The 12,478-nt window shown below is 27.8% G+C and overlaps 2 protein-coding genes across 4 annotated transcripts in view; both read right to left on the reverse strand.

Annotated features, from left to right (window-relative positions):
- Window positions 1–393: 393 nt before the first annotated feature.
- LOC145189855 (ras-associated and pleckstrin homology domains-containing protein 1-like) overlaps window positions 394–12,478 on the reverse strand; it is a 22,766-nt gene continuing 10,681 nt past the window's right edge. For 2 of the 3 annotated variants that reach the window (XM_090089460.1, XM_090089462.1), the window contains 7 exons: window positions 4,733–4,873; window positions 3,787–3,894; window positions 2,995–3,096; window positions 2,782–2,907; window positions 2,289–2,331; window positions 1,948–2,051; window positions 394–996 (listed from right to left, as the gene is read on the reverse strand). In XM_090089460.1, the coding sequence (XP_089945586.1) occupies window positions 571–996; window positions 1,948–2,051; window positions 2,289–2,331; window positions 2,782–2,907; window positions 2,995–3,096; window positions 3,787–3,894; window positions 4,733–4,873 (1,050 nt within the window). In that variant the 3' untranslated portion in view covers window positions 394–570. Of the gene's footprint in view, window positions 997–1,947; window positions 2,052–2,288; window positions 2,332–2,781; window positions 2,908–2,994; window positions 3,097–3,786; window positions 3,895–4,531; window positions 4,585–4,732; window positions 4,874–12,478 lie in introns of all 3 variants that reach the window. The other variant, XR_016453082.1, reaches the window with a different exon arrangement.
- On the reverse strand, window positions 5,395–8,740 carry LOC145190189 (uncharacterized). The gene has a single exon (XM_080066980.2). It carries the CDS (start codon window positions 8,197–8,199, stop codon window positions 6,193–6,195), a length of 2,007 nt encoding a protein of 668 aa, XP_079923106.2. The 5' UTR covers window positions 8,200–8,740; the 3' UTR covers window positions 5,395–6,192.

Below are 12,478 nucleotides of genomic sequence, written 5' to 3' on the forward strand. Positions count from 1 at the left end.
TTCGTACAATAAAATAATAAAAAATTTTAGGGCAAAGAATCTGTTTACGGTGTAAAAAATTCAATGACACTGGTTCAATGGACTCGATAATTTGGTACGAATTCCATTGAATAAAAATGAACATTTTTATTAGAGAGCAGTCAATGAAACTTAACGCTCATTGAAAATTCTAACAAATATATCGTATCGATTGGCCATATCGGATCGATTCAATTTCTAACTAATAATACATTTACTGTATTAAGTAAAATCGAAGGAAACAAACCATCTTTGCATTAGAGCTTTTCAATGTTTGAAAAATAACAGCAGAAACTTTTAATAGCAGCTATTTTTCCTTGGGAGAAATTCAGACAGCTGGAAGGTGGAGGAAAAACAATCAAAAAAAAGATTATATCATAATAAGCAGTAAAACTTTTAAAGATGTTATAAAATTTTTTTAAACAAAATAATGACAAAAAAATCAGTAAAAATCAAGATACAAATACAAATGATATATAACAGATTAAATTCTGAAATTATACAATTCATTAGTCACATTTAAACAATTCTTCTTAATTATGAATAAAATTTCTATTTAGGCTTGGCTGATAATGGTGGCGGCGGAGGGGGAATTTTCTGTTTTGCGCTTAAAAATGGTGGCGGAGGAGGCGGTGGAGGTACTACACAGGTAAGCAATGGAGGTGCTGCCGGAACTGCTGAAGCAAATTCATTCGATTTATTAAGAGAAGAGGAATTCTTTACATTTAAATTTTGCACTAATTTTGGGATAACTTTTTCACTTTTCTCATCATTTGGATTCGAAGGATCAAACTGCTTGTTTGTTTTATATGCAGGAGGATCTAACGAGATCGTTCTCCGATCGTTAATCGGTGTTGTTGTATTTGCAATGGAAAGTGCTCGATTAGAAAATTCAAAAGTAGTTGGCTGCACGCTTGGCGACATAAGTCCCTCAGAACTTATTGGAGAAAGCGGAGTGGCTGCAGTAACATCTGTATTCTAAGAAGAAAAGTGTTCCACAAATTTTTTGAAGGGTGCAATGGGAAAACAAGGAATGTCAGTTTCAAGCAAGGGAGGGAGGGGGGGGGGGGGGAAACACTCAAAACAAACGTTTAACAACTCGACTTTTTCTGTAGTGATTTTTTCTGTAGATTGATTTTTCAACAATACAATTGCAAAAAAACTGAAAATTTTTATTTGAAATTCTTTTGGGTAGCAGGCGTTATTTTTAATCACTTATTGTAGTTGTCTTTATTTTTACGTTTTATAGTAAAAACTAAAGGTAGCATACCATATGTATGCATGCTATACGACACCTAAATGTCCGCAAAAGCTGACATATTCTGTTTTTCGAATGTACAGATATGCATAGAGTTCTTAATGAATTCAAAAAAGCTGAAGCTACCGTGATGTAAAAAGCAGTACCGTGATGTGACCAAACAAAGTCCTTTGCTGTAAGAAAATCCTTATGTAACACATGATAAATTTTATATGGTAACATAAATATTTGGGGGAAATGTTTTTTTTTTTAATTTTATTTAGATATCTAGTTATTATTTAAAAGTTGTAAAGTATAAGTATATATTTAATTCATAATATACAAAATTAATCATTTGTTACATTAGGACTTTCTTATTACGTAGGATTTTTGGCTTTAAAAACTAATTTCTTATAATTTTTAATGTTTATGACGTCACTTAAGGATAATCACGAAAAGCGGCGAAACTTTTCCTGTTGTTTATAATTGTTGCAGCATACAGAAGCAAAGAAAGAAACTCATGAGTCGTTAAGCGCATTTTGATGTCATTATTTTTTTTTAACAGGAGATAATTTGCTTCTTTGCGTAAATTAAATTCCTGCTTTATATTTTGCTTACGTAAATTGTGGTAACAGTCAAAACGATAATTCTTCAAATCCTTCCTGAGGCATAACGAGTACTAATTAACTCACCTGAAGTTCGGCGATTCCTTTACTCCAAGCACTAGAAAACAGTTCTGCCAGCTTGGATTGCTTCCCTTTTATACGTTCTTCTCCGCTGGAAGTATCTTTTGATACTAAAATAATCCCATAATGAAACTGTATTACATAAACACAATATATTCCAGAGTGTAACAATTATCAACGTATTAAAAATGATGAGTCTTTTTTTAAAAAAAATTCTCTGTAGAAAATGAACATAACAAAAAAAGAAAATGTACCGAAAACTAAAACAAAGAAAAGAAATATAGAAAATATACTGAGAATTAATACAATCTCCGTTGTTTAAACGACCAAAAATACAAACAACTCACTACTTCGAACGATTTGCTGTCTGTTTAGATTTTTTTTCGCAGGCTACAAGTGATATATTGAAAGAACATTTAACAAAAAAAGAAAAAATATATCTTTAACATCAATCAAAATTTCATCAAAGAGCACCTCAAATGAAAACGCATTTTGTATTTCAAAACATTTGCAAACTAATAACGGCCATTTACACTGCAAACAAAGAACGATGAATCAATATCAATTCTAGCTATCCACAAAGAGCAAACAATCTCATACACACTCATGGTATCTCGTTTCTCAGCAAACAAGGCAATAATTTGTATAAACCTTAAATTAGTCAGCGAACTGAAGAAAAATGTACAACTCAACTATTTATCTCTCTGAAAAGTTACAAATCGCGCACCTTCTTGATTTATCGTTCTTGAAGGAGCGTATTTAAAAATGGAAAAACGTTCGACAAGATTTTTATGCTTCAAACTTCAAAACTTCAAAAGGAAAAAACAAATCAATATCTACCAAATCTGTTTTGAGCTGCTCCGCTGCTTGAACTGCTGCTCCGTCACTTGGAGTACTTCCGGCTAACAAAATACTCTCCACTACTTCTTGGGTTTTTAAATAATCTTCGTACAGGTTGTACCCGTACTAAAAATGTTCAATGATATAAACTTGATTTTTTAAAAATAGAATATGTTTGACTTAAAAATGATAGAGAAACATCAAATAATATACTTTTGCCATACGAATGCCAACTATCCATTGGAACATCTGTTTGTTGTCTTCTGCGCAGAGACAGTAGATGTGTTTTGACTTGATTGTTTGAACTTTAGGATGCTACAATCAAAATTAGAAAAATGAAGGATAACTGGCAAAAAAAGAGAATAGTAATATCAGAATCATTGACGAAGCGGTGGAGAAGGTGGAGTCACTGAGAATTATGCAAAATATATAGAATTTGATATGTAAATAGCTTACTTTCCTCTGAAAAATCAGGTACCACCAAATACTCAATACACTACTACGTTTTGGTCCCACCACCAAGTATTTAGACCTCAGAGAAAATTTTATTCTGACGAACGGACTTCTGCGAAAAAATGTATTTCTTATACAGGGGTTTCCTTAAGTCCAATAAAAAGTGAATTTTTTTTTTTAAAAAAAAAACAAGAAATACCACACAAAATTTTGAATAAAAATCTTCTTTAATTCCCTTGTAGCTTCTTGTTTTTCCATTTTTGATTAAACTTTGTTACTTTTTGTTCTTTATTTACATTCTGGGACCCTACAGACCTTTTTTTAACTTTAGGAGCTTAATGTAATGTTTTGATTAACGTTTAATGGCAAAAATGTGGTGGGAAAATTGAAATGTTTACTTGGCCTTGAATTTTATGAGCATTCTGTAAAAATAATTTTGTAATTTTGATAGTGATACAAAATACTAAATAAATTGTGAGTCAAGGAAAGGGCCAGGGAATAGAATTTGTAAAAAATTAGATTATTCTAACAATTAATTTTTTAAAAACGTACCTTAATACAAAAAACATTATCTGTAGGAGCTTTAAATCTTTTTTTGAAGGAAATACCAAGATAAACATTATTATGTTCAAACTGGACTAAGCATGTTAAATCTCGAGACTAAAAACAAAAATCTGATAAAATGTAGTTGAAAAAAATGCAGAAAATTGATTAAAAGGGTCAAAGGCCCAAAGTTCAAAGTGTGAAATAAAAGTCAAAATACCAAACAAATAAAATAGTAAAAAAAAAACATAAAAAGCATAAAAAAATAAGAGAAAAATTGTAAAAAAAAAAAAAAAATAAAACTTTTTAATTTTAATTTTAGGAAGGTTAAAAAAGTAGTTGGTTACAGTTGGTTGATTCCTGTTACATTTTTAAAAAGCATAAAAAATAAAACCTCCAAAAGAAAGAAAAACAATTAAAAATGTAGATATTGTTGAATAAAGTAAATATTGAAATACTTAAGAATTTAGTTGGAGTAGAATTCCATGATAGACTTAATTTTTATGGAATTTGGCTATAATTACTATAAATAATGGCAAAAAAAAAAAAAAGAAAAAAAAAGATGCCTTTTTGGTTTAATAACTAAGATTTGCTAGATTTAAAACTTAAAGAGAGGGTAAAAAAAGCAAAATCTACAAATTTTAAATAAACATTTGTGTGATTAGTGAAAAGATTTTTTAAATTCTTAATTAAAAAAACTTTTTGTTATAAACTAAGCTTGTTATCATTCTTTAAAGAACATTAAAAAAATTACCCCTTGCAGAAATAAACTATGAAGAGATTAAGTGGCACGCTGCATGGATAAAACTAAGAAGAGATTAAATGGCACACAGTGATTAGTGTAAGGAAGAGATTAAGTACTATGATCATAAAAACAAAGCAATAGCGTTCAAAAATGAGAACTCTTAAACTCTTTCATTTGAAAGAAAAACGATTTGATCATGAAAATGATTACCTTTTGTTTTCCTTTAGGGGAATAGTAAATTCCAGATGCACGAAGAGCAAAGTAGTGCTTCGTCCATTTTTTTACTCCCTCTCGCAGCCATAAAAAACCTTCAACTTCTGGGATTTGGGTGTTGTCTTTCTTAAAAAATTCCTAGCATAGAATAAAAAAAAATCTAAAAGTTAAAAATAATGTTAAGAAATACTACATAAACAAGAACTTTTATGAAAGCCATGAGCAACTACTCAAGTCAATAAAAAAACAAAAAAAAATTTGAAACATTTTACAAAATTTACATCATTTAAAAATCACTTTTAGAACATCAAATATTTTTTCAATAAACTAAATAATAAACTCAATAGATATATTGAAAATGTATAAACTTTATAAAAAACTAAAACCAGGCAAAAGAAAAAAGTTTTAAGCTTAAAACACATGTTTTTAATTGTTATATATTTATAAAAAAAAAAAAAGTGTTTCAAGAAATGATTTTTTTAGTGCTTACATTTTATTTAAAATATGACTTTCATTGTCATTTGAATGACACTGATTTTAATATCCTTTGAATACTGACAGAACTGCCTGTTGGTTTGTAAGATGAAAGTTATCAGATGAAAAACGTGAAGAAGTTTCTTCATATAATCAACAAAAACATTCATATTAACGAAAAAAAGTTTTTTTTTTTATAAAGACACATTTTAATGATATAACTGAGTCAAAGACAAATATCTAAGTTTTAACACAAGATTCATATCAAAATATATGAATGTAAAAGTCATTAACAATATTGTTATAAAAACATTTTTTTTTTTTTTAAATAAAATATTGCATATAAAATATGGCAAATATATCTAAAATGGTATAAAACATTGTAAGTTTGGTCCAGAAGCAGAGTTGGACTGAGTAATAGTTTAGCTTTAGGCTTCTTTAAGGTTTTTACTTTCAGCGCAATTTATTTCAAAATACTTTATTTCCTGAACATTTAATTCTAATGTTGATCACTTCCTTATCCTTGTTTTGTTGTTACTGGTTGCTATAACTACTGCATTATAGTTCTGTTTGTTGTTGCAAAATTATATGCTTAGATTGATAAAAACAAATAACATTAAGAACTAAACTAGATAATTTTATATCTTTAAAGAATTTCAATAAATAGTAAATACAATTAATAAAACAGAACAAGTAAAAAAATTTTGAGTACCCTTCAGACTATGGTAAAAAATTATATACAACTTTATTAGTTTTTACACCCTGCATTCCATGAAAAAAAACTCTTCCACTTAAATGTAAAATCCTTAATGTAATATATATCAAAGAGAGACCATTTTAGCTGGATAAGAGAATGATTTATTTTCACTCTTTTTTTTAGCAACTTAGCTTTGTCAATTTTGAGCACGAAAAAAAAAAAAAATCATGCTTTACAAAAAGAGTTTTTACAGCTTTTAAAAATTACTTATTGAAAAATCATTTTGTCAGAATACTGAAACTGATTTAAAGTACTGCTTGCTATTGGATAATGGTGCTGAGCTATTTTCACCATTTATTTTTAGACTATTTCCTTCTTGACTGACTTTTTCAAAGATAGGTATGTCTACCCCTTGAAATGACAGTCTTTTGTTCTCTACATGAAGCAAATTATTCCAGCTGCTACTCTTTATGGTTTTCGGCTCTTCTTCAAAACTACAATCGTGTTTTTCATAAACGTCAGAATTATTTCGTTTGAAACTTTGTGGCTGCAATGACATCTTTTTATTTCGAGACCCTTTGCGTTTTTCATTCCAGCTAAATGATATTGATTTTTTCTTTCTTGGAGATTTGGATGCAACTGATTCCTCTGAATTAGTTTTTTGAGACTTCTGATCAAGTGTGGTGTCAGGTTGAGAAAACTTTTTTTGACTTAAAGTTCCTAAAAAAGTAATATCTCCAACACTCACACTCTTTCTTCGATTATACAAATTACTAGAAAGACTTTGAAGACTTTCATTTAAGTCAATTAATTTGTCTCCTGTAGGGGTACCAACATCTAGTTTATTGCTAGCTAACGACTGACGATTAGAACCACCAGCTCTCCAAAATGGTACTGGGTAAATTTTACCTGGATCCTCTTCTTCAATAACATCTTTAAAGACAACAGGTGTTTTTGGTTGTCTTACAGATATTGAACGAGAATATATTGGCACATGATAGTTTTCTGGGACATCTTCAGTGCGCAATGTTGTATGAACAATATCAAGCTTTGATGGTTTTGTCCTCTTTTGCACTTCACTCTGACATCTTGCTCGTGAGGTTGGCTTTAAAAATTGATCTGATTCTAAAACACTTTGGGAATTTAATGATAACTTATGTTTTTCCTGTAAGGTGTTCATGGTGCCTAAAACCAAATCATTTGAACTTAAACTTTTTTTCCTTATATTTGACAATCCATCAGGGAAAATAGAAGGTATATTGACACTTTCAGTCTCATCAAAAAATTCAGACTTTTTAAATGTAGGTGTTATTATTCTACTACTATTAACATCTTTGTTGCAAGTGTCTGATTTTGATGATTTTCTAGATGAATCTTTTGAATCATTTACTAATGATGCTGTTATAAAGTCATTTGTATTTTCCTGACACAAGTTCTCTGACTTGATGCTATGTCTACTAGAGCTACGTTTCAATCGACGAAATGAAGATCTTAGAATGCTGTTGAACCTTTGCAATGATGGTGATTTCCTCTGTTCAAGTCTTGCAGTTTTACGTCTTCGCTTTTCCATTTTTTCATCAGAATTATCATAGTTATGGAACAAACTTGGTGACTTGTGGTACTGCACCTTTTTCTCAACATCATTAAGTTTTTCATTATAAACATACCTACCACTGTACTGAGCACTGCCCAAATCATCAGAGTTACCAATAAATTTTGATTCTTCAATCAAACTATCCATAATGGCATTAATTTTAACACAAGTTTTAGCAGAAACATCATGGACTAAATAACACCATTGATGAACAGATTTTTTTCTCATATGTTCTTTCTTTGATTGTGTTCTTTGCAAATCACATTTATTTCTAACAACAATAATAGGCAGTTCTGTTGAATGTTTATTTTTAACATTAACAATTAATTTACGTAAATCAACCATTTTGTTAAAGCTATCTGGATCATCTGCAGAATAAACTAGCAAAAAAATATCTGCCTGTCGTATAAAAACTTCTTGCATTGAAGGAAATGCATGCAAGCCTCCTAAATCCATAAACTGAATCGTTACATTATATTCGTCTATCAAAAGATCTTTCTGATAAACATCATAACAAGTTGGAGCATTGTTTTGCAGCGAATCCTCACAGTCGCATAACTTTCGGATTACAGATGTTTTTCCAACACCACTTTTGCCCATGACCAAAACTTTAACTGTTTTTGTTTTCATTGTGTCAGAATAGACTTGTTTTGTTCTCTGAAATAAGTATTTGAATACCTTCATGTCTATAAAATGCATTTAAAAAAAAGAACTTTCCAAAATGTTTAAGTATATTATTTACACAAACCACACAATGCAATCATAAAGTATGTTCAGACAAAATTAATCTTTCTAAACTACACATTCTTAATTATCCCTTTGATGAGATTAGCTGCATGAAAAAGCTGCATAAGTTAATACTTAAAGAATAATTATCTTGCAAATACAAAGGAGTAATTATGAGATGGTGCTTGTTTATGATATCTATCTTTGAGTTTGAAACAGAAACTTACGTCATAATATTACAAAAAAATAAAATAATAGCAGAATCAAGGATTGCATGTCATGTATTCATTTGTGAAATAAAAATTAAAATTTTTCTTTTACTCATTTATGTTTACGCTTTAACATTTATCATTCATTTATCATGATAATTAAAAAACTATATGGCTAGAAACATTATTGTTAAACTGATAATAATTACTCATCAATAATTATGCAATAAACCTATAATACATCTTAGCCTTTAGATTTCATTTTGAAGGTCTTACAAATGCAATAAAATTTTTTTAAAAAAATTATAAAAAGTATTAGACTATAATATTTAATATTTATTGTTGTTGAAATAAATTCAATTAAATATAGTTGTCAGTGTATTGTTCTTGAGGCACTTTAATATTGGACAGTAGGAAGCTTTTTATTATTGCTGTACATAAACAAGAATTTAATTTGATCCAGTAGTGTATAAAAATAACATTTTTATCACTTGATAAATGAAGATATTTTACTAGTAATGAGACAAAAAAAACAACATCCAAATTACTGCAGATTAATATTTTAACAATTTGATTTTTTATATATATATTAAAAAAAAATCAATATTTATAGAGTTGTAGTTTATATTTTAGAAAACTTTTTAATTGACAGACTATTATTTGATTGTCCGAGTAAAAGAAAACTAATATTATGGGTAAAGTATTTCAAGTCTTAATTAATTTTCTTAAAAAATTCATTTCAGTAGGAAAAGAATTATCAAAAGCCGTCACTAAAACCAATGTGATAAAAAATGTTGAGGAGATTAAAAATGATGAGGGGATTTAAAAATGATGAGGAGATTTAAAAAACAACAACAACAGACAAAATGCATCTATAAGCATGAATAAGATGCAAGTCAAACATCACTCTGACATCCTGAACAGCAGTAATAACTTGCTATATTAACTACACTCAAAAAATACAAATAGCTTGCTAAAGAGGTTTAAATAAAATCATACAGACAATTATTGAAAATTAAAGGAATAAAGGAAGTTACTGAACATCTTGGAGCCATCCTTTCAACATTTTAAACTTTTGTGTTAACTCAAGAAATTATTTTATTAAAAGTTATTTTATTGACTTTTAAGTATAAAATGTCATTAAAGTTGAGATATTGATCAACATTCAAAGTTTATAGTTTCAAAATTTTTTTAGCAATCACAAAAATTAAACTGCTGAATGCTTCTACAACTCAAATAAAATGACAAGAAGTTTTTATACAAAATAAAAGATTTCACAATCAAGGATTTATGATGACTAGACCTTAATATGTTCATTATTGAGCATTAATAATGCAACATCTGGTCATCATCCTATTGAAATGAAAGTCAAAAGAAAAACCTCATTATGTTAGTAAGTAAGCAAAATTGAAGGAAGGCATTTTTAACATTTGAAGCTAAATTTTCAGATGTTGAAAATTAAAAATAAAACAGTAAAAATCTAACATTTTAAAAGCTTCCTTTTTTTACTTACCATTTTAAAATGAAGAAAATTTACCATGTATTTAACTAAATTACATAATATCTAAGTATCATAAGTTTAAAGAGTACAATTTAACAATAACAAAAATATAAGAAGTACTATAAAAATACCAATGATAATATAAATAAAAAATACTATAAAAATATCAATGATAATATAAATAAAAAATACTATAAAAATATCAATGATAATATAAATAAAAAATACTATAAAAATATCAATGATAGTATAAATAAAAAATAAAATAAAAATATCAATTATAATGTAAATAATAAGTACTATTAAAATATCAATGATAATGTTGACAAAAACAACAGCAACAACAACAACAACAACAACAACAATGATGATGATGATGGTGATGATAATTGGTATGATGGTGATGATGATTAGTATGATGATTGTGGTGGTGATGGTGGTCCTTGACCTGCTTACTTAAATGCACGCAGACACAGTGTGAAAGAGCTATTTTTAGTTTAAATCAATATTATTTTCTAAAAGTTACTAAGTACTTTTAGGAGACTATCAAAAAATTTATTTTTCTAAGGAAGCAACTGTTTATTTATTGATACAACCATTTTAAAACTTGTAAACATCTTTTTGAATTTTTATAATTAGATGTTAGTCTTTTAATAAAAAATTTGATGTAAGTTTTCAGATTCACAAAGTTTGAAACCTGATTTTACAGATAATTTTACAGACAATTTGAAAAATTTGCTATTAAAATATAGGTGTAAAACATTTTTTTAAAAATGTTCAAAAAAAGATCTTCAAAGTGTGCACATTTTTTAGGCAATTTTATATTTTAATTAGTGATAATAACACAATATTATACTATCAATATTATCATCACCAAACGACTCTAAAAAAAACAGCTTTAGGAAAAAATGCCCAATGTCTTGGGATAGACGCAATCCTAGCTAATCCATAGTTAAACAATGAATTCTATTCAAGACACAAACAAGCTTTAAGTTATCAGTTCATAAGAAATTTAATCAAAAGTCTACCAACAAATCATCATTTAAAAGGTATAATGTAAAACCGTATAATCTATTCATAGAAACCAACCATCAAAATATATCATCAGAAACAACCAACACCATATATTTAACTAAAAAGACAAAATGATCAAAACTATGTTCAAATTATGAAATACAAACAACATGATATGTATAAGTAGAAATGCAAACAATCAGAAATATAAACTTTTTGTATTTACCTAAAACAAATTTGCACTTCATTCATAAAAAGTAAACACTGCTTTAAATAGTGTTTCACTTTCTCTTGGTGTGTGAAATTTTGTTTGGTACTTAATACATTAAACTCCTAAGCCATCATTGTTAATTCTTTCTTTACACTTTCTTAATCTTTCTTTATGCTTCCTTTATCTTTTATTTCTTAAACCTGAAATTCAGGAGTTTGTTTAGTATTTTCAGAATATCTGAAAACATCATATCATCTTTATCAACCAACATTTTATTTGATTTTAGCGGAAATTGAAGATTTTAGTTGTAAAAAAAAAAACTCAATCCCTTTAATATATTAACTTTGCTCTTCTAATATTTTATTCCTTTAAGATCTTTTTTGTCAGATATTCATCTCAGATACTTTTACTTTACAATATTCTTCTTACTTCATTTGTCCAATATTTCCCATGATAGTAACTTTACTTTGAAAGTGTATTTTATCATTTTCCTTATATTTCCCACAATAGTAAGTTTATTTTGAATGTGTACTTTATCATTTTCCTCGTATTTCCCACGATAGTAACTTTATTTTGAAAGTGTGTTTTATCATTTTCCCCATATTTCCCATGATAGTAACTTTATTTTGAAAGTTTGTTTTATCTTTTGTTGAGCATCTCAAGTGTGAAAATGCATAAGAAAATTTTTTTAAAGGGATTGCAGATTTATGTCTGTAACTTTATTGTGATAATTTTTTTTATACCAAATATTCAAATGTCTATCTTACATCTCTAACTTGTAAAGATTATTAATTTAGAATAAAATAACTTAGCAGAAGACTTTTAGTTCAAACTTTTAATGAAAATATATCATCACTGATAACTTCTGAGCAAAATATTAGTTTTAAAACTTTTTAGATTCATTTAGATTTTTACCCTAATAAAAGTTCACAAAAGTGAAAACAAAAAAAGGGACTTGAAACTAACTTTTCACTGTTGCTGCTGGTTTATCATCAGAATCTTAGTAAACTTATTTTTGTTTTGTGAAAAAAAGCAAACAAAAAAACAGTCTTTATTTCAAAAGCTAAAAAAAAACCATATCCATATGTAGCTATATACCCATATCTGTTAATCAAAGCCTGACATACTTAATTGTGATGTCATAAACTTTAGTTTCATTCATTATTTAAAAACACAAAAAAAGTTCATTATTTAAGTGGCATTTTTTACAAAATGAAGTGTTTGGCTAAATTTGAGCTCTTTGAACTCAACATAACTGTTATGCTATCAGCTAATGTTATCTCATATACAGAATTCAACATAAACTTTCACTTGAAA

The sequence above is a fragment of the Hydra viridissima genome, unplaced genomic scaffold (assembly GCF_058129835.1).
Source record: "Hydra viridissima isolate aposymbiotic clone 2 unplaced genomic scaffold, HvirCarnegie_v1 scaffold_6, whole genome shotgun sequence".
NCBI classification, from domain to species: domain Eukaryota; kingdom Metazoa; phylum Cnidaria; class Hydrozoa; order Anthoathecata; family Hydridae; genus Hydra; species Hydra viridissima.

Bases quoted from the DNA above. Each gene is read 5' to 3' on its own strand.
- LOC145190189 (XM_080066980.2), bottom strand. From the start codon at position 8,199: ATGCATTTTATAGACATGAAGGTATTCAAATACTTATTTCAGAGAACA.